Source organism: Oryctolagus cuniculus, chromosome 16 (genome assembly GCF_964237555.1).
Source record: "Oryctolagus cuniculus chromosome 16, mOryCun1.1, whole genome shotgun sequence".
Classification (NCBI taxonomy): domain Eukaryota; kingdom Metazoa; phylum Chordata; class Mammalia; order Lagomorpha; family Leporidae; genus Oryctolagus; species Oryctolagus cuniculus.
In genome coordinates this window covers 63,019,711-63,040,868 of record NC_091447.1, presented here as the reverse complement: position 1 = coordinate 63,040,868, position 21,158 = coordinate 63,019,711, and the positions used below count along the sequence as shown (strand labels likewise).

Sequence of the window (21,158 nt, the reverse complement as noted above, 5' to 3'; positions counted from 1 at the left end):
AGCTGGACCGGAAGTGGAGCAGCCAGGACTCGAACCGGCGCCCATAGGGGATGTTGTTGCTGCAGGCTGAGGCTTTACCGGCTACACCACAGCGCCAGCCCCCACCCCGATTTATTTTCCATTTGCCAGCGGGCGGCCACGCTTTGGCTCTCGGCGTCGGGCAGTTGCGGCAGAGGCTGCTGTGTGCGGCTGGGAGCCACAGGACGTCACCCCAGGAGGGCCCTGTCTGATGGCGGCAGCTCCGTGGATTTTGTGCCAGAGCCTTCTCCATGCAGCTGCATGGAGTCACCATGTGGTGGCGCTCGACCAGTGGCCGCCGGCTGACAATGGGGGTGTAGGGAGGGGGGGCTCAGGCGGCCACCTGCGACCCCCGCAGCCTGTGCGAGCGCTCATTCAAGCCCCGGAAGGCTTGGCAGGCCTCAGCAGCTTGCCGTAGGCCTCACTACTCCCTATCGCTCCCTACCTCAGCCTGGACCTGGCAGGTGTCTCCCCCCCATCCCCGCAGCCCCCCCCCCCAGCGTCATCCTCAGAACCCCCTCTTGGGTGGTCTCTACTGTGGAGACCACCCCACCGCAGCCCCATGGGCTCCTACTTGGGAATCTTTCCCCAAGCCTGGGTTCCAAGGGGGAGGACCCCCGCCCCCGCCGCCATCCCACCGCTCCCTAGGCACTGCCCCGTCTGCCCCAGTCCAGTCCTGCGGCTTGCCTCATCTTGTTACAATGCCGGAGGTGGCTTCCTCCGCACTCAACACCCCTCAACTCTCCCGTTCCTCATCTCCTTTCTCCCAGTCGGTATCCCCACCTTCTCCTCCTCACCTTCCCCCACCTAGCTCCCCCCCACCCCAGCTCTGTGTGAGGGTCCCCGAGGCCACGCCTCCCGTGCACCTGCTAGGGAGGGGAGGGGCGGGGCCCGACACAGCGGCCCCTGGCGGCCAGGGAGAGAAGCGCAGGCCTGTCTGGCCTTGGAATCTGGGAGGGGGACCATAATAGGGAAAGAGGTGCTGGGGGCGGGGCGAGGGGGGCGCTTTGTGGTTTTCCACAGCGTGCAGAGCCCAGGGAGCTGGGGTGCAGCGATTAAAGGGGTCCTGTTTGCTCTGCCCCACCCCAAAACGCAGGTGCCACTGCCTGTCTCCCACCTGGGGGCTGCCGCAGCCTCTCTGGCTTCCTGGCTCCCTCCCAAATCACTCCTATGATTAAAAAAAAAAAAAAAAAAAAAAAAACCTTGAGATACAATTCTCCTAACATAGAATGTAGCAGAAACGCCATGGCTCATTAATGGAGCTCCGTACGTTCCCCACGGCTGATTCCAAGTCAGTTCCAAAGGAAGCCATCAGCACACACTCCCCCACCCCCAGCCCCAGCCCCTGGCAGCCGCCCATCTGCTTCCTGTCTCGCCAGATCTGCCTGATTTGGGCATTCCGGGTACACGCGACCGCACTGTACCCGTCCCGTGTGTGTCTGGCTTCTCCCAGGCAGCTCAGCGCCGCCCGGCCTGGGCCTCGTTGTGGCGGATCTCGGATTTCTTTCCTTTTAATGGGTGAGTAGTATTCTGCCGCGTGCCTGGGCCTGCAGGTGTTGCTGTGGTCACGTGCCAGGGGGCGCGTCCCGGGGCTGGGTCCGTCTCCGCCAGGCACCTGCGGGTGCACCTGCTACCAGTTCTTTCCCAGGGGTGGACTTGCTGCTCCACTCTGCTGTTCCGTGTCCTCATTGAAGAGCCCCGCCCATAGTCTTGGGTTAAGATTTATTATGTATTTGAAAGGCAGAGAGAGCGAGAGCGAGAGCGAGAGGTCTTCCATCCGCTGGTTCACTCCCCAGTGGCTGTCACAGCCAGGGCTGGGCCAGGATGAAGCCAGGAGCCAGGAGCTCCATCCGGGTCTCCCACGCAGGTGCACAAGCCCTTGAGCCATCTCCCACTGCTTTCCCAGCGCATGCCTAGGGAGCTGGCTCAGAAGTGGAGCAGCCGGGACTCGAACCGTCAGCGGCATGGCCTCGGCATTCTGGGCTCGGCCCTGCCCATCTGGGTCCTGCCAAGCGCGGCCACGGACGCTGTCTTTGGTATTTAGCAGCCGGTGTGGCGGCACCGCCGGAGGCACATACTCCCCGAGCGTGTGCACCCGGGCCCCTGCGCCTGCGTGGGAGGCCACTCCGTGGGCAGGGGGACAGGAAGTCCCGCCCCCTCCCCAGGAGGCACCACGTGGGCATCGCTGCTGGATGCCCACCTTGGCTCAGCTCCTCCCCCTGCAGCTCACTCCCTACCCCCCAGCTGCTCCACCTCTGAGACACACCCAGAGCCCCTACGCACCCCACTGTCGCCTCTGCGGTCACCTCCCACGGCTGGCACCAGCCACCTCTCCCCCTGTTCTCTGGCTCCTGCTCAACAGTGGCACAGGGGACACTCGGGGGACCCCTAGGTCAGGTCCCACTTCCGGTCCGGAACCCTTTGTGGCTCCCACTTCCCTCAGAGTGAAAACCCGAAGTCACCCTGATTGTCCCTGCCCCAGGACCTTTGCACAAGCTGTTCCCGCGCCCCCTCGAACATGGCAGCCTCTGTCTCACTCTGCCTCACCATCGCCTTCCAGGGCTCTGAATATTTCCCTCCGGAGTCTGGATTTGCCCGACCTTTTGCCTGCTTACCCCGTTACGATGTCAGGCACACAGTAGCTGCTCAATACATGCTTCTCAACCTCACCCAAGAATACAGCAGCTGGAATTCACCCCTCCCCCCCATTCCAGGGCCTCCTTGCTCTTCACCTGGGTGGGGGTGGAACAGGGTGGTGCTCAGGGTGACTGGACAGGAGGTCGGGCTAATTCCTGTGTCCGACCCAGGAGAAAGGGGGTGCCCCTGAGACGTCTGCCAAGCCGGCAGGCTGGGGGTGCCTGGCGGAGCGCTAAGAAGATGTTTCATTTGCAACCCCTCCCGCCTGCACCCCAGTGTGTCTCAGGATCTGGAATGCAGACCAAAGGACCTAAGGTGCCTGACACCCGGACACGGCAGAGAGTGCTGTGTGCAAGCAGAGGCGAGCCCCCTGGGCTGTGAGTGCGGGACCCGAGGCAGTGGGCTGGACACCCCAAGGGCACGGGGGAGCCGAGCAGCGTCCGAGGCCAGGCTGAGGCCAGGATGTCCCAGGTGCTGTGCGCACGGACTGTGGAGTCCCGGAGGGGTGTACAGGCATGGGGTGCACAGGCACTGGGGGTGTCCAGAAGCCAGGTTCCCAGAATGCGAAGGCTCCACCTGGGACGACGGGGTCCCCAGGGACCGCTTGCACGGAACATGCGGCTGTTGGTACCGCCAGGGGGCCGACCCGGAGCCGAACGGGGCGCCCGGGGAGCGCCGGTCCTCGCGCACGCGCGGGGCCAAGTCAGTTCCCGGAGCCCGGAGCCCGGCGCCTGTTGGGGCCTCTACTGCGACTGCGCAGCCGAGGGAGAGCGGACTGGGGGTGCCCTGGCTCACTTCGCGCCCCCCACCCCGCCCCGGGCCCCTCTGTACCGACCCCTCTGGTCCAGGGTTCCCATCCGGGCCACATAGCTACAGGGCCGCTGTGCTGTCCACGGGCACCGCCAGGGAACGCAGGGTCGGGGATTAGGGTCCTGGCTGGGGTCTCTTGTTTCTCTCCGAAGGGAACGGGGCAGGGGGAGGTGTCTTTAACCAGGGCCACGACCCCCTTCTGTCCTGCTCGCTTGGCACGGGGTGGGCTGCTCAGGGCTGGAGACAGGGGTGGGGGTGGGGGCGAGCTTGCTAAACTTTGGTCTTCAAGTTCAGCCAACTCCAAAGCTTTGGGTCTCTGCAAGGGGGAAACTGAGGCACGGAGCGCGCGGTGGGGAGACTTGTTCCTTATGCAACCCCTTGAACCTCAGATGGGCTGTTAAACCCCCGCCCCCGCCCCCAGCCCCTGCTGTCTCTTGGAGCTCCCAGGACAGCTTGCCATTTATTCCAATCGATCTGATGAGAGCTCTCTCGGCCCTGGTGTCCTGGCCAGCATGGACGGGGCGTCCTTAGTGCCTTTCTCGATCCTCTACGCTGAAGTTTGGGGTTTCCGTGTGTGTGTGTGTGTGTGTGTGTGTGTGTGTGTGTGTTGGTGGGGAAGGGGGGCATCCAGGCTGGCCTGGGGTCCTGAGGGTGCAGGGTGTTTGGTCTGTGGTCATCCAAACCGCTCTCCCCAACCCCACCGCCCCGCCGGGGAAAGTTCTGGTGTGGCCCCCAACTCACAGCCAAGCCCACGCCAGCCCAACCTGCCAAGAGCTTGGGCTGGAGGGGGGAGGGGCTCCCCAGGGTCTCTGTGTCCTCCTGCCGCCCCCAGACCCTTCCTAATATTTCCGAGGGAGCTGCCACTTGGGCCTTCCGTCCCGGAGGATCCAAGCCTGAGTTTAGCCCGGCGTCACGCCGAGGGGGCTCCCAAAACCTAGGGACCCCCAAGCCTGTCCTTTGCCCTACTTAGATACGCTCTGTGTCTGAGCTGCAGTTGGGAAATCCGCCTGCCGGGTTTTGCCTGTTGCCCGAAACCGAAATTTCAATTTTTTTCCCCCTCTCTCCCTTTTCTCCTATCCCCCCCCCCCCGCGCCACCGCACCCCAAAGCAAGACGTTTGCGGCGTTCACGGATTCTAACCGCCCCCCACCCGCCCCGCTTGGCCGGTCAGAGCCAAGCCCCTGCCCCATGGCCAGGGTCCTTCTTGCTGGGAGTGGGGTGGGGTCTCAGCCCGGCCCCGGGCGCTCCAGTCCTGGCTTTGCGCGCCGCCCTGGCCTTTTATTGTAGGTCTGGTCTCCCAGGGTAGCGGCCTCCTCCTCCTCCTTCTCCTCCTCCTCCTCCTCCTCCTCCGAGCATCCCCGCCCCCCGCCCCCGCCCCCCACCTGCATCCAGGAACCTAAGCTACCTGCCCGCTCCGCTCCGGTGCAGCCCCCCGCCCCCCGCCCCGAGTCCAGCCCGCCTTTTGCCCCTCCCCCACCCCCACCCCCGATACGGGCCCAGGCCGGGCCACCGAGCCAGCCCCCTCCTCCGCGAGCGCCCCGGTCCCGGGGAACTCCCGGCCGGGTCTTCGGCTGTTCCCACTGCATTAGGCCTGACGCATCACTCCGTCTCCCGGAGGAGGAAGACTCCGGCATGAAATTTGCGTGCCCGGGGTGCATATGGGCCGTGCCGCAAGCTCCCCCCACCCCGCACCCCATCCCGGGCCACCCCACTCTCCCACCTGCCCCGCCCCACGTGGGTCCTGCACCTTTTGAATCCAACCCAGGTTTGGGCAACCAAAAAAAAAAAATCGCTTCCCCGCGGAAAACTCCGCTCCGGGTCGTCCCGACGCCCCGCATCCCCTCCCCCACCGCCCGGTCGTCCCCACTTTTCCAGGGAAGGGACATCCAGGCCGGGTTTTCGCGCCGGCCCCCCGTGCGCCCCGGCTGGCTGCGGCGGCCCCGTCCCCGGCAGCGGCTCCGGACCGGGTTTTGCGCGCGCCCGCGGCCCCCCCATCCCGGAGCGGGTGCGCCGGGGAGCGGGGCGAGCAGGCTCCTGTCATTGCTGTAGCCCGGCGTCGGCTCGGTCCGCGCGTCCTGCGGTGCCCACGGGCCCGGCCCCGCCGCGCCCCCCGCTCCGGCCGCCCCCCACCCCGCGCGCCCGGGCCCCAGCCCCCATCCCGAGCCCCCCGCGGGGGGGACCGCGCGAGCCGTCGGCGCTGCTGCGCCCCCCGCCCCGCTGCCTGCCGAGGGGGGGGAAAGCCCCGGCCGATGGGGCCGCGCGGGCCCCGGAGCGGCGCCGCCGGGCGGCGGGGGCCTGCGGGGCTGCCCCGGCGGCCGCGTTAAGCGGGGGTGGGGGGGCTGGGACAGTCGCCTGGGCGCACACGTGCCGCCTCGGCCGGGGGCGCGGAGCTGCGGGGGAGATGCGGGCCGCTGCGGGCGCCGCCTCGGGGGCCGCCGCCTCGCCCCAGCCCCCGGAGCTCTGACGCCGCCCCCGCCCCGCCGCCTGGCTCCCCGGGAGGGGCGCAGACCCGCGCGCCCCCAGCCCCGAGCCTGCGCCGCCGCTGACTTTGGGGGCGGCGGTGTGATCCGCCTTTTTTTTTTTCCCCTCTCTCTCTCTTTTTTTTTTTAAATAACATTTTTGATCGGTGGCGACGGGGCTGAGCCGGGGCCGGGAACGGACACGGAGGCCGCCCTCGCTCCAATCCCAGCCCGCCACTCGCCCCCCCCGCAACCCCCCCAGCCCGCCCCGGCTCCGGGAGATGTGCCGGGCGGGGGGCCCGGGGTCGCGGAGCCGCAGAAGAGACGCGCGGGGCCGATCTGGGAGCAGCGCCGGACAGGTGAGTGGCTGCGGGCCCCGGGTTGGAGGGGGCAACGCCGCACCTGGGCCAGGTGTGCGGGGCCGGGGGCGGGGGGTAACGAGCAGGACGGATGGGAGCCGGGGCCTGTCCCAGCCGCGGGCGCGGGGTGGGGGTGGGGGGAGGGGAGGCTGGAGCCCGCGGGTCACCGCACCTGCGCGCGGGAGGGGGCGTCGGGGGGGGCGGCGCGCTCCCCACCCCCACCATCCAGGGAGGAGGAGTGGGGGTGGGCGACGAAGCCGACAGGGGCGGCCCCCCGCCGAGCTGCCGGGGCGCGGGGATGCGGGCGGCGTGGGGGGCGGGGGATGGGGCGGCGAGTGTGCCCGCGCGTGGCTGCGTGTGCCCGCCGCGCGCGTCAGCCTTTGTGGGGAAGCGGCGCGGCGGTACTTGCGTGTCCCCGGTGCGTGTGCGCGCGGGGGGGGGGAGCTCGGCGCCCTGTTTGTGTAGGTGTCTGGGTGTGAGCAGGGGAGGTGCGTGTGCGCGCCCCCCACCCCCACCCCGCAGGAGCCGGGTCGGGGGGCTGGCGCCGCAGGATGCTGGGCTGGGGGGGAGGGGGTTGTTTTTCCCTCGGTGGAGCCGCGGCGCGGGTTCTGGGAGCGGTGGAGGGTGGGGGGTGGGGACGCGGGAGGGGTCTGTCTGGGTGTCGGGCTGGCCGCAGCCGCAGGGGCGCGGGGCTGTAGCCGGGCAGAATCTCCCTTCGCGGTCCCCGATTTCAGCTGGAGAGGCCGAGGGCTGAGAGCCACTGGAGGAGGAGGGGGCAGCTTGGAGGGCGAGCCCCCCAAGGTGTGCTCGGGCAGGGTGGGGGTGCAGTTGTCATGCGAGGGTTCTGGGATAGAAATCCGAGTGTGTGGCCGCGCGCCCCCCCCCCCCCGCCAAATGCTCCCCTAGCGAGGCCTGGCTCCAGTGCGCCCCTGGTACCCGCGCCTGCCACTCAGCCCCCGCGAGCGCGGCACCTCTGCCCTTCGCGGGAGCGCCGGGCCAGCCCCTCACTCGACTCCCTTCGTGGGCCCCCACCCCCCAGCCACGGCGGCCGCGTGCGTGTCCGCGTCCACTCCAGCTTGGAGGCGCCGGGGCCCCCTTCGCCATCCCGGCTTGGACCGACCCTGGAGCCCCGCGCCTGTCTGCCCACATCCAAACATGTGGTGCGCGGGGAGGGGGAGGGGGAGAGGGAGAGAGGGGGAGGGGCTCAACATGGCGGCCAAGATGGCTGGCTGCCTCTCTGCCTCTCTGCCTCTCCCTCTCTCGCTCTCTCTCGCTCTCTCGCTCTCTCTGCAGGCTCCTGCAGCCGCTGTGGGAGTGAGCGTGGGCCCGGGTGGGGACAGGTGCGGGAGGGGAGCCCCTGGGGTTAGGGGGTCTATTTGGGAGGCCCGATGACCTCCAGGCTGGCTCGGGGCTCTAAGGCGACCCCAGACCTAATCGGGCTGCTAGTGCCAGCAGCCTGGGGGGTGGGATGGGGGGACTCCCTGGCCTGCGATGGGTTCCGGTGAGGGGTCAGGATTGCCCAGGTCGGTGGTGGGTTTGCGGGGTGCGGACCCGGCTTTGGGGACAGGTGGCTCCTCCCCCCTCCCCCCTCCCCACTTCCCCGCTCTGAATCGCGGGGGGACCGCAGGGAGACGGAGGAGACCGTGTAGAAAAATCAGCCGCGGTCTTGCCGTTCCTTAGCGAGATGAAAGATCACCTGGGAAGCGGGAAAGGGAACGGATTTCCACGGTTGGCGGGCGACGGTGCGCGTGCCCGGAGCCACCTACGTGTGTGTGTGCGCGCGCGCACGTGGGAGCCAGCCGGGCACCTGCCACCATCTCTCTTCTAACCCGAACTCCTCTCGGTGACCTGGGCAAGGGCCTTCTAGGAGCCACGCCGTGCCCTCCTGCCCCCACCCCCGCCCGCCTGCGCCCCCCGAGCCCCACTCGTGGGAGCGTCGCGCGTAACTCCAGCGGGGCTGGAGCCACGAGACATGCGCCGGGGACCAGCACACCTGGGGCTTGGCGTCAGGGAGGAGCTGGGAGCGGGGGAGGCTTGGTTTCTATTCCCAGCCTGCCCAGGGGAGCCCCTTCTCCTGGGGGGGCGCCCAGGAGGCCCCCACCCCCACCCGGCCGCCCTGGCCACCTGCGGGAGGGGCCCCGTGTGGGTGCCTGTGCTGCTCTGGGCTCCTGGCTGGTGGCAGTGGCGGCTCCACCTGACGTGTCTGTGTGTGTGTCTGTGCGCGTGCGCGCGCGCTGCCTGGGTCTGGGGGCGTCCCTGCTCCCACTCCCCCAGCCGTCCAGCCAGACGGGTAGCCAAGGACGTGCCAGGCTCTAGTTTCTGTGTGGGCTCTTCTCTCTGGATCAGATCCGATTTCCAGACGCCGCCGGGTCCGTGGGGAGGCGGCCGGCGGGCAGGGGGGAGGGGTCCTAGAGGTCGGGGCTGGGGGTGGGGGGAGTTTCCCTGACGGGGACCCTGGACTCTGCTTTGGGCAAAGAGTGCCTGCTATCAGACGAACAGAAAGTTGGGGTTCCAGGGTGGGGAGGGGGGTTCAGCAGAGACAGGAAATCCCGCCCCTTGGCAGGTGTGTGTCTGTGTGTGTGTGCACCTGCTCTGCGCAGGTGTGGCTGGGACGGTGACCCGCCCTTGTGGACGCGGCCCTGGTGGCCGGCCAGTGTGTGTGTGAGTTTCGCTGGAGCAGCCGTCGGCACGCGCGCCCACGGGGCTGTCTATCTCCTGTGTGCACGGCCCTGGTGGCGCGCTCAGGTGTGTGCTCCCCGCACCCGGGCCCCTCGCGCCTCCTCTCCCAGCGGCTCTGCGTGCGGGGCGCGCCATGCTGGGGACGGTGGACAGACAGCGGCCGGGTCCTGTCCATGCCGGGAGCTCATGGTTTCGCCATAAGGCATTGCACACAGGGGGCTTCTATTGTGGGAGTTCAGAAGGCTTGGGGTTGGGGGGAGGGCATCCCCTCACAGCCCCCTCCCCTGCGTGGGTCCCCCCACTGCGTCAGGCCCAGGCTGGAGAAGTCCTGGGGGGCGGGGCTGACCTTGTGTCCCCTCCTCCTGTGCTGATGTGCGTCCACCAGTCCAATCACCGCCCTACCCCAGTGCCTTTGCACAAGCGGTCACTGGCTGCCCTTGTGCCTTCACACCTCACCTTGACAGGCACCCGTACTCAGGGGTCCTGTTTGCAGCCTGGACGAGTGGGAGGGGCCTCTCTCTAAAGACTCCAAGCCCCTGTGTGTGTCCCCTTTGGGGGTACCCTGGGGTACACAGACGCGTGAATGAATCTGGGCTGGGCAAGTGGTTCCCCCAAGCGGCTGTGTGCCCTTGCAAGTTCAGATCCCAAAACAGGAAGTGGGGGACCCCCTTGGCAAACATCCGCTTCCCCAACTCCACCGCCCACCCCTCTAGAAAGAGACCCTCACCCTTATTTAGCTCCGCCCCTGGCCCCCGGGTCATTGGCTGCACAGCAAGGGGCATTCATGAAAACCAGGGGGAGATGAAAATTCAATAGAGAAGCTAAAAATAGCCTTGCTTCCCTTCCCCCCCTAGCTAAAAATAACCAGAGCCCCCCACAGGTCACAGAGGGGCTGGCGCCCAGTGGGTGCTCCTGTGTGGCCCACGAGGAACCCCAGGCTGGAGGGAGACACCGCTGACATCCGGGCCACTGCAATCTCTGGAGGGGGCCAGCCCTGAAGGCAGCCCCTAGAGCGGCTGCCCTGAGCCCCGCCCCTGGACGGCATTAGCCCCGCCCCTGGACGTCCTTGGCTCCTCCCCCCATTGTAACCAGGGGCGGAGTCCTGGCTGCTCCACTTCCCAGCCAGCTCCCTACGCAATCGCACCCCGGGAGGCAGCAGGTGCTGGCCCAAGCGCCTGGTCCCTGCTGCTGTGTGGGACAGTTGGAGCTCCTGGCCCAGCCCTGGGTGCTGTGGGCCTTTGGGGAGTGACCCAGCAACGCAAGGACTCTGTCGCTGGGCCTTTCAAATAAAATGGAACTAAAGAAAGGTGTATTTAAAAAATATTAAAACCCTGTTCTTGGCTCACTCCCTGGCCCCGGGATGGGCGGTGACCTGTCCATCTGTAATTGGCTGCCTCCTGCCCTGCGCAACCCCTCACCAGGTCCCCCTAACCCTGCCGTGGCCTGATCAGCCCCAGGGCCTCTGCACAGCCTGTGTCTCCTCAGAGCGCACCTGCAAGGCCGCTGCCTCACCGCGGCCAAAGCGCCAGTCACTCTCTCTAAAAGTTCCACCCCCTGTCCTGGCTTCCCCTCCCTCTACGGCTCCAGAATCGACTTCTTTGGTCTGGTTCCCACTGCCTGGCATGAACCGGGGGAGCTTGGGGGGGCACCTGGAGGGTGGACAGTGCTCGCTGTGAGGGCTCCACCAGCCTGCTGAGGTGTGCAAGTCTGGGAGGACTGTCCGGAGGAGGCGGCCGTCACGGGGACCTGGCAGTGGCCTGTACACGGGTTCCCAGACGCTGTCTCATGCACACGCATGCCAGCCCCTGCTTTGTGGCATCCATATGGGAGCTCATCTCTTCCCAAGGCCCACAAGGTCCCACACAGCCTCCCTGGTCACCTCCCCCATGCCTGCCTCACCTCCTTGTGTCACCCCCTGGGCTCGACAGGGCAGGCGTGGGAGCACCAGGAGCTTCTAAAGACCCGAGGGAGACAGAGGAGCTGGGTGGGTGGCTGCGGAAGCAGGCTCGGCCCGTGCAAGGGCCCTGGGGCAGGTGTGTGTGCCTGGCAGCTGGGAGCCCTGGAGGGTTCTGAGCTCAGCAGGGACCTGCAGGAGGTGCTCATAGCGCCTCTGGTGGCTGCTGGAGGGGAGGGACCGTGGAGAGGGGAGGGCAGGTGCTTGGGGGGGGCTCCGCGGGGAGGGCCAAGGAGCAGTGTGAAGTGACTTGGGGGGTGGGGGGTGTGCAGGAGAGAAGGACCCCGAGTCTGCCTGGAGCCTGAGCACCTGGGCCTTGGGGTCCTCGGGGACCCTTGCCCTGCCCCCAGCACCCCTGGGCACCCTGGGTCCTCGCCTCGTCTCTCCCAGGTAGGGCTTTGTACCAGAGCGAGATGGCCAGTGGGTTCAGGGACGCCAAGACCCCCGTCCAGGGCCACACAGCAGACTCAGACCCAAGAGTTTGGGTCCCTGGACCCCTGCCCTGGCTCCACGGGGTGGGGGTGGGGAGGCTTCCTGGAGGAGGCGGCGTCTGGGGTGTGGGCTGAGGCAGGAGGGGCTGGCGGCTGGGCGCAGACGCCCACCCCCAGCCGCCCTTGTCGCCTGCGGGAGGCAGGTTGCTGTGGCAACGCAGGCTGGCGGCGCCCCCTCTCCAGCACCTTGGCCGCCCCCCAGCCTGGGGCGTACGGGGACAGAGCCGCCCACCCTCGAGACTTGAGGCCCCGAGTCGGGGGTGGTGGCGGCGGCAGGCGTGGGAGGAGGGGACGCAGGCGACAAGAGCCCAGGGCTGGGGACACCTGACTGGTAGGTGTGGGCCCAGTGTGCCCCCTCGGCCCCTTCCCCTGCCCAGGCCTGGATTCGAGTCCGCGCCCTCTTTATCAGTTGGGGGTCCCTGATCCAGTGAGTGACCCGTGGAAGGCACTTGAAGTGGCCGCTGCCCCGCCCCCTCCCGGCAGTTTGCTGTTCCGGGGTGAGCAGGGTCCCCCAAAGTTATGATTCCTGTGTGAGCTTGGATCTGGGGGCCTGCTACGTGGTCTAGGGGCCATATGAGGGGACAAGGAATGGGGGAGGGTAAGAGGGTGGACGTGGGGTCCCCCAGATGGACGGAGGAGCGGCCAGGGTCTGTCCCTCCATGCACACGGGGACGCGGCCATGGCCGGGAGGCTGCTGGACCCTGCACCTGCCGCCCAACACGGAGCTGCAATGTCTCTCAGCCGCCAGGCGAGGGCGCTCTGTCCCGGCTGTCGGCGCCGGCTCCCAGCCCAGGGGCAGGCTGAGGCTGCGTGTGTGGGGGGGGGGGGGGGAGCCACGGGGTCGGAGGGGAGGGGAGCAACTTGTCCAGGTCGTTTTGGGGGTGGGGGCAGAGGGGGCAGCACGGTCGCATAGCCGGTAAAGACGCTATCTGCAAATCCAGTATCCATACGGGTGCTGGTTTGAGTCCCGGCTGCTCCACTTCCAGTCCAGCGCCCTGCTAATGCGCCTGGGACAGCAGGGCAAAATGGACCCAGGGTCCTTGCAATTCATGTGGGAGACCCGGATGCAGTTCCTGGGCCAGGCTGAAGCCAGGAGCTCCATCCTGGTCTTCCATGTGGGTGCAGGGGCCCAAGTTCTTGGTCCATGCACCTGCTGCTGTCCCAGGCGCATTAGCAGGGAGCTGGACCAGAAGTGGAGCAGCCAGGACTCGAACCTGTGCCCTGGATATGGGACTTAGCCTACTACTTTAGCAATCAAAGGGCCGGGGGACATCTGGGAAGCCAGCAGGGCCTATGACCAGAGGCACAGCTGCTGGGTCAGCTTGGGGGCGGGGAACCAATGCTGGGGTGACCTGTGGTGTGGACAGAGCCCAGGGGTTATTCCAGAGCTGGATTTAGGGAGAAAGAGGAGGCAGGATCTTTGCTCCTGCGGTTTGGGTGGGGCACCCCCGACTGACCCCCTGGGTCTTTGGTTTGAGTGGGTGGGGCTGAAGACAAAGCAGAGACCGCCCCCCCCCCCCCGCTCCCGCCCCCCTCCTCCGCCCTGGAGGTGTGGACAGTGATAAGAGAATGGTGGAGGGCTTCCCAAGTAGGGGGCACCTGAAACCTTGATGCCGGGTGGGGAAGGGGCGAGGCCCGCCCTCCTCGCCCCGCCCCCAGAAGGTGCCACGGACAGCGCCCTCTGCTGGCCGAGCTGGCCCGGTGTCAACCAGAACCCTGCGGCTGAGCAGCCCTAAGGCAACCGGCGGGGAAGCGACCAGGTCAAGGTCACACGGTGTGCAGGGCAGTCACGTGGGGCAGCTGCCCCCAGCACCTGACTTCCCTGCCCCTAACCCGACTTCCGCCTGCTCCTGACGCCTGGGACAGGACTCGGGGAGACCCCGTGGACCTGACCCTGGCCGGGAGCCGGGCCAGGAAAAGGTGGTAAGAATCCCCCTCCTCCTGCAGTGTAGTCAGGGGTGGGCATGCGAGGGAGGCTTGGGGGCTGGGCCGGACTGAAGCCAGGGGCTCCATCCGGGTCTCCTACGCAGGTGCACAGGCCCAAGGACTTGGGCCATGTTCTACTGCTTTCCCAGGCCGTGGCAGAGAGCTAGATGGGAAGTGGAGCAGCCGGGACTCAAACCGGCAGCCCGGTGGGGGCCAGGCCACAGCGCCGGGCCCCAATGTTTTGTTTATTGAGGGCCAGTGGTGAGTTCCCCACTCCAGGACAGCTGTCAGTCAAAGGGGCGGGGCTGGGAAGTTCCGGGGACAGCAGGGGGAACGGGGCCGGTGAGCTTGGTGGCATCAAACCCAGGCCCCCGGGTGAGGAGCCGAGACCCCAGAAGGCTCAGCGACCCCTGAGCTCTGTGTGCGTGCGTGGGGGGGGGGGGCGGCTGGGAAGTGGACTGGTCACAGCGGTCGGGGTGGTAATTCAATGCTGGTGCCTGGCGTGGTCCCCATGAGCAGAGCATGCAGGGGGGCGTCCCGCACGCCAGGCCCATAGCTCCATGGCATTGTGAAGGAGCCCAGAGTCGTGGGAGGAAGCAGCCAGTGCAAAGGTCCTGGGGCGGACGAGGAAGAGCAGGAGCAGCCGGAGCAGGACAGGGGACCACTGGCCCCAGGGTGGGGGGGTGGGAAACGGAAGTAGGGGCTGCGTGGAGCCCGTAGGACAGGCTGGTGGGGGGAGGGAGAGTGCTGAGAAGGGGGTGGTGAGGGTCAGGGGAGGGGCTTGGTCCTGTCTCTGCAGGGCAGAGGGGGCAAGCAGAGTGGCTGTGAGAAAGGGGCAGGGGTGGGCACCGGTGTAGGCCCCAGTGTGGGGGAGGAGGGTCACTTCTGTCTCCCCTACCCCCACCCCGCCTGCCTGTCTCCAGCTCACCCCGAGGGGCTCCCCAAGGGGGAGGTGGGGACTTGGGCGTCCCGGTCCCAGCTCTGTGGCTCCAGCCAGCTGGGTGCTAAGTAGTGGCCAAAGCACTGTATACAGGAGGCAGGGGCTTGGGTGAGGCAGGGTGGGGGTGGGAGAAGAGCCCCTCGCTGGGAGGACACCCAGGCCCTGGGACGCAGGAGGGTCGCAAGGGGACCCTTGTCAGCCGCGGGAGCCTGGGGGCGAACGGAGGAGGTGCAGGAGGCAGAGGGAACGTGGGGCGTGGTCCCCACTGCAGAGCAGCGAAGGCTCTAGCGCCGCCCCGTGGCTGCAGGTGGAAGTGCCGCCCCCAGCTGTTGGTGGAAGCTCCCAGGCGGGCAGCGCAGGCTCTAGCGCCGCCCCGTGGCTGCAGGTGGTAGCGCCGCCCCCTGGCTGCAGGTGGGAGCCCCTGGGCGGCCAGCAGGCTCTAGCGCCGCCCGTGGCTGCAGGTGGTAGCGCTGCCCCCTAGCTGCAGGTGGGAGCCCCTGGGTGGCCAGCAGGCAGGCCGTGATGGCTCCAGTGTAGCCCCCCACCCCTAGCCGGGGCCCCGCTGGGGTGGGGGGCCGGCCGCTGTCCCTGCCTCACTTGCCATGTCCTCGCAGGCTGGTGGGCCAGGCCGTGGTGGCCGCCTGGTGATGTGGGGCGAGGCCCCTGGCGCAGGCCACTGAGAGCCCCGGACGCGCCCCCGGCCGCCGCCATGGCCCGCCTGGCCGCCGTGCTCTGGAGTCTGTGTGTCACCGCCGTACTGGTCACCTCGGCCACCCAAGGTAAGGTGCTCAGGTGCCTGCTGCGGCCTCCTGGGGCCCGTGGGAGACCCCGCCCCCTCCCTGTGATCACCTTTCTCGGCTCTCACTGGGAAAAAGGCCTAATTAAAGTGAGCCGCCTGACGTTTAGTTAAAAAACGACTAATTAGGCCCCCAGATCCTGCCCCCCACCCCCACCCTGGGGCCAGCGACCCAGATAAGCAGTGCCCGTGGCGGTGGGCGGCTTTGGGCTCTGACCACCCCCCATTGCATCCTCCTCTTCCTCCTCCTGTGCAGAGATGGAGGTGACGCTCAGTGTGGCCCCAGGACCTTGGCACGGCTCCGGCCAGCCAGCCGGCAGCCAGCCTGGCCTCCTCTGGTGTTCTCTGCCCACCCGGCCCCGGCTGGGCTGGCGAGGGGCGGTTTCCGCCCCCAGACCCATGTGAGCCAGCCCTCCACCCCCGGCCTTCCCTCCCAGACCCCCCTCCCCCCAGCAAGCCTAAAATTAGATGAGCAGGCAGATGGTGTGGCTGGAACACGTGTGAGACTTCTCCCAGCCGGGACCCGCTCAGCTCACCCCAAAAAACCCCCCTCTCTCTGGGGAGGCTCCGCCGCACTGCCCCCGGGCGGGGGTGGGGGACCAGATCTCCGTGGCCATTGGGCCTGAGGTCCCTGACCCGTGCTCACTGCCCGGTCTGTGCTCCCTGGCTGGGGGTGAGGGACGTCTGGCGCGGGGACCCCGACCCCGAGGGCCACCCTGGAGGCCTGGCGTGACGCCGCCGCCGCCCTCTCCCCGCAGGCCTGAGCCGGGCGGGGCTCCCCTTCGGGCTGATGCGCCGGGAGCTGGCGTGCGAGGGGTACCCCATCGAGCTGCGCTGCCCGGGCAGCGACGTCATCATGGTGGAGAACGCCAACTACGGGCGCACGGACGACAAGATCTGCGACGCTGACCCCTTCCAGATGGAGAACGTGCAGTGCTACCTGCCTGACGCGTTCAAGATCATGTCGCAGAGGTGCGCGCGTGCGCGTTCCCGGTCGCCCCTGTGCCCCAGCCGGGGGCCGGGGCGCCATCTGGGTCTCGTGTGGGGTGTAGGTGCCCCCTCTGCCTCCCCTCTCCGTGTCTGAGAGGCTAATGAACCCCCCCCCCCGCCTGCCTCCTCCAAACTCTCCTCCAGGGGTCTAGGCATCGCGGGTGCTGGCGTGGAGTCTTCGGGCTAGAAGGACGGCCTTTGACCCCTGACCTGTCACCAGGCTTGTCCGAGGAGCGGACAGGCGGCACACAGATGACAGACGTGCCAGGGAGCGTGCAGGGGCGTGTGTGTGTGTGTGCACGGGCGCGTTTGCGTGTGCAGGAGCCCGAGCGCCTGTGTGTAGTGTGTACTTTCCCCCTTGGCCACCAGGGGGTGCCAGCGAGTCAGGTCCCCTCCTGCCCCTGTTGGGAGCCGCCTGTGGCTCCCGGCGCCTTCCGGACACAAGCCAGAGCCTTCCTCCTAACCCACGGGGCCCTGCACGCCCTGCCCGGCTTCTGACTCCCACTTCCCGCACCCCGCCGGGCTCGGCCGAACCTGCCTCTGAGTGCCGCCCTGCCTGGAATACTGTTATTTATTTATTTGAAAATCAGAATTCGAAAGAGAGGGAGAGGCAGGCAGGTTCCCTCCCCAGGTGGCTGCAATGCCCAGGGTGGAGCCAGCAGCTCCACCCGGGTCTCCCACGCAGGTGCTGGGGTCCAAGCACGGAGGCCCATGGCTATTGATTTCCCAGGCGCACTAGCGGGGAGCCAGATGGGAGGCGCCTGGGACACAAACCCGCGTCCATAGGGGACGCGGGCAGCAAAGGCCGAGGCTGAACTCGCCAGGCCCCGGTGCCGGCCCCCGGCGTCTGCGCTTGGGTCTGAGCCGCCCAGGCGGAACCCTCAGAGCCTGAGGAACCAGCACAATGCGAGGGGTCCAAGCCCCGCCCCTGAGGACGGCCCTGGCCACACCCACTCTCCCCATTGGTCAGAACCTGGTCACGTGCACTTGACAGCTAGCAAAGCCGAGTGCCCTTGTGGGCGTTTTTCTCCTTTCATAGAAGTGATGAGAAATTCACCACGTTTGTAATTTTTTTAAGATTTATTTGAGGGGCGCTGGATTCTGTCCCGGTTGCTCCTCTTCCAGTCCAGCTCTCTGCTGTGGCCCGGGAGTGCAGTGGAGGATGGCCCAAGTGCTTGGGCCCTGCACCTGCATGGGAGACCAGGAGAAGCACCTGGCTCCTGGCTTCAGATCAGCGCAGTGCGCCAGCCATGGCGGCCATTTGGGGGGTGAACCAGCGGAAAAGAAAGACCTTTCTCTCTGTCTCTCTCTCTCTAACTCTGCCTGTCAAAAAAGAGATTTATTTGAAAGGCAGAGTGACAGAGAGAGGGCGGGAAGGATCTTCCATCCACTGGTTCTCTCCCCAAATACCCACAGCAGCCAAGGCCAGGCCAGACTGAAGCCAGGAGCCCAGAACTCCATCCAGGTCTCCCACGCAGGTGCAGGGGTCCAAGGACTTGGGCCATCCTCCACTGCTTTCCCAGGCCATTGCTGAGAATTGGATTGGAAGTGTAGCAGCTGAGACTCGAACCGGCGCCCATATGGGAGGTCGGCGTCATAGGCGGCAGCTTTAACCTGTGCCGCAGCGGGGGCCCCGTGTTCTCCTTTTAAAGGGGGGTAATGGATATGCAGACCCCCACCCCCATCTTCCTCTCTCCTTCCCTGGGCTCGCCTTAGCCATCTCTCAGGTCTCTCTCTCCTAGTGGTCAAGGGCTGGGTTCTGGGGTGAGTGGCCCCCGTGGGCAGCCACTCCCACTATGTAGTTCCCGCCTGGCCAGGCTCAGCCCCGCCCAAGGCCAAGGGGCCCTGCTGTGGGGACAGACGGATAGACACAGACGGACGGCAGAGGCGAGGCCCGTCTGTGCTGCTCCCTGAGAAGTTGGTGGGGTTCCAAGGCAGCTCCGGTGTGGACCCGAGGGTGGCTGTCCCAGGTGGACCCTGGGAGCCTTCCCGGCTCCCTGGTGCGCATGGTGTCTCATGTTAGCTGTGTAGTGAACAAGGCAGGGGGCGCCGCGGGCCCGCCCTGGACAGCTCCGCTTCCGCTGCACCTGGGCCTGAGTCCTTAGGTCCCTGCCACCCACAAGGGGAGACCCTGAGGCCTGGCTCCTGGCCTCAGCGTGGCCATTGCGGCCACTGGTGGGAGCTGAGCCAACAGATGGAAGATTCTCTCCATCTTTCCCCTCAGTCTAGCCCCGCCCCACCCTACCTCCCAGCCCCGCCCACAGTCTAGCCCCGCCTCCCAGCCCTGCCCCCGCAGTCTAGCCCCGCCTCCCCAGCACCACCTCTTCCCGCAGGTGTAACAACAGGACGCAGTGCGTGGTGGTCGCCGGCTCCGACGCCTTCCCCGACCCCTGCCCCGGGACCTACAAGTATCTGGAGGTGCAGTACGACTGTGTCCCCTACAGTGAGTCCTCTTGTTCCTCGTGCGCACGCGGGCCCCTCCCCCCACCCCCAGACAGTGCCAGGAGGAGACCCCCAAATCTCCCCCCACATCCACGTGTGTGCACACGGCCCAGGGCCGGGCCCCTGCCCTGGAGGCACCTTCCCCCACCGCGGGTGCTGCTGCCGCGGGCCCCTCCCTCCCTCACAGCGCTGCCACACACGCCCCCTCCTCTCCCTGGCCCCTGCTGCCCCTCCAGCCTCACACAACCCCTTGCTTTCGTCCCCTCCCTCCCTCCCCCACTTCCTGGACATCACCACGCCCATGCCTTGTCACTCACGGGAGCTGGACCGTAAACCCCTAGAGAGGCACAGCCCGCGCCCCCACTCCACCCCAAGCCTGGTGCCAGAGCTGGTGCTTGTGGCGGGCTGGGGGCATCCTCAGCAGATTGCTAGCTCCCGGCTGGTCCGTCCATTGCCACGAAGCCACTTGCTGTCTGCAGAGCAAGTGCTGCCATATTGGTGCCCCCCTCCCCCCGCAGCCTGGGGAAGGTGGTCTGGGGTCCGGCAAAGCCAGGGTCTCTGCTGAGCACCCCACCCACCACCCTTCCCGCCCACCATCTTTCCTTCCCCCTGGCCACCCTGCGAGTAGGGCCTCCAGGCAAGGATTGGGGGAAAGCCAGGGCCTCCAGGGTGTCTGAGTGAGGGGGCAGGGGAGCAGGAGACCCTGGCGCTCTCCCTCCTCTCCCCTCCCACCCCAGCCTCCCCCCTCACCCTCTGGTTTCTCCTGCAGGTGGTGTGACCGGCCGCGGGGGGCGGGCTTGCCCGTTGCCCTATGCTTGCGTAACCTTGTCTTTCACTCCCCGCCCTTTACGCCCTTTACTTTCAGCGCCTGAGGGGGACGCCGGGCTGCTCCTAGAGGCCACGCCCACAGCACTGGGGCAGCAGGGGGGAGGGCGGGAGGCGGCCAGCGCAGTGCAGGGCGGGGCTGGGGTGGGGTGGGGGGGTGGTCTGGGGCTCCACTGGGCTGCTGAGTGTCCCAGCCCTGAGACCTTGGGCTGGAGTCCAGACGCTCCCGGCCACTGCTGGTAGCTTTCACCTGGGTGCCCCTCTGCCCCGCCCCCCAGTGCCTAGCCCCGGGGCCTGGTCCAGGATGTGCTCAGTGGCAGGTGCACGGGTGCGGATGGGACGCTGTCTTCATTGTGGGGGGGGGGAGGGCGAGTGGAGCGCTGACCTGCAGGGCTGAGTACCTTCTGCCCTGCGGTGAGCCTCGGGTCCCCCATGCACAGACTGGGGCCTCAAAAGATCGCCTGGGTGGCGTCCATCTTCGATCTTTTTGACAGACAGAGCAGCCACCATTGGCCCACTCCCCAAACGCCCGCAACAGTGGAGCTCGGCGACCCTCCTGGAGCCGAGCCCCAGGGAGCGAGCCAGGGCCAAAGCCCACAGAAGCCGGGAGGACCCTGGGGGGCTGGGCAGGGCTCTGAGGGATGGGGCTGGGCGGCAGTAGCTGGCTTAGAGGCCCGGAGGCGGGACGCTCATTGGAGTCCCCCGTGTCCCTGGAGCACCTCCTGAGAGCCAGGCCCTGGGCGAGGCACCGGGAGCCCAGGCCGTGGAAGGGAGGGGAGGGGGGCAGGGAGGGGAGACCCTGGTCAGAGGTGCCCGGGTTGGGGGGGCGGCCGGCCCCGGGCTCTAGAAGCCGGGGTGACCCCAGTGCTGGTAAGGGTGGGTCGGGGGTGCTGGGTGTGTGGCCCCCCCAGCTGGACAGGCTGGACTAACACTGGATTTGCCTTGCAGCACAGTCTAACTGCGCCCGTTTCTCCCCCAGGTGCCACCCCCCAGCGGGCAGGGGTGGGGCGGGCTGGGCAGGGGCCGAGCCTCAGACCTGCCCCCTCCCGGGTGTGTGTGTGGGGGGAGCGCGTCCGGGAGCTGTCTGTGCCCCCTGCCGTCCTGCCCAGCCTGTGTCTCCCACCCCCCACCCCCGACTTCTCTGCCTCCGTGCGCCCCTGCCCATCCGCCTCTCTTGTCGTTCTGTGTCCGGCTCGGCCACCCTCTCTCTGTGTTTGCTCCTTCTGAGTCCGCGAGGGCGTGGGGGGATCCAGCTGGACGTGGGTGAGGCTGGCACCGAGGGCAAGGAGTTGGGGCTGTCCTCTCGGCTTGGGGGGGGCCCAGTCCGCCAGGGACGCGGGACCCCTTCCCCCTGGGCCCCTGGTTCCAGCGGAGGGCAGCAGGCAGGGTGGGAGAGGAGCCCCACGGTTCCCCCCCATGCCACTGCCTGGTGCCCCTCCCACCAGAGCCCGCCTCCCAGCTGGGGCTCCTCCCTCCCCGCCCCCTCCGCGCACCTGGGCTCCGTCCGCCTACCTGCCTGTCCCCACACCCCGTGTCTCTCTTCGTCTCCGTCCCCCCCGTGTGTCCCCCTGTCCCTCCGATGGTCTCCCCGGCACCCCCTCGCCCGCCCTACCCCAGGAGGAGGGACGCGGGGGCGGGGGCGGGGCTGCACTAGGGGTTGGGGAAGCAGGCACGAGGAAAGGAAGAGGAAAAAAGGGGGCGTGTGGCCAGACAAGACACGAAAGCAATTTAATCTCTTTTTTTTTCTCTTTTTTTCTTGCACATTTTTTTTTTCAATTTGTTTTCTCTCTCTCTTCCGATGCTTAAAGTAGAAGTGGAGCAGAAAGGTAAACG

At 67.4% G+C, this 21,158-nt stretch overlaps 1 protein-coding gene across 4 annotated transcripts in view; it reads left to right on the top strand.

Annotated features, from left to right (window-relative positions):
- Positions 1-5,482: 5,482 nt before the first annotated feature.
- The window catches only part of ADGRL1 (adhesion G protein-coupled receptor L1), a 31,311-nt gene continuing 15,635 nt past the window's right edge, over positions 5,483-21,158 (top strand). The window contains exons 1-5 of one of the 4 annotated variants that reach the window (XM_070058887.1): positions 5,483-6,282; positions 14,887-15,051; positions 15,827-16,040; positions 18,392-18,501; positions 21,137-21,151. In XM_070058887.1, the coding sequence (XP_069914988.1) occupies positions 14,982-15,051; positions 15,827-16,040; positions 18,392-18,501; positions 21,137-21,151 (409 nt within the window). In that variant the 5' untranslated portion in view covers positions 5,483-6,282; positions 14,887-14,981. Of the gene's footprint in view, positions 6,283-14,886; positions 15,052-15,826; positions 16,041-18,391; positions 18,502-21,133; positions 21,152-21,158 lie in introns of those variants that run through there. The other 3 variants (XM_051835820.2, XM_051835821.2, XM_070058888.1) reach the window with 3 other exon arrangements.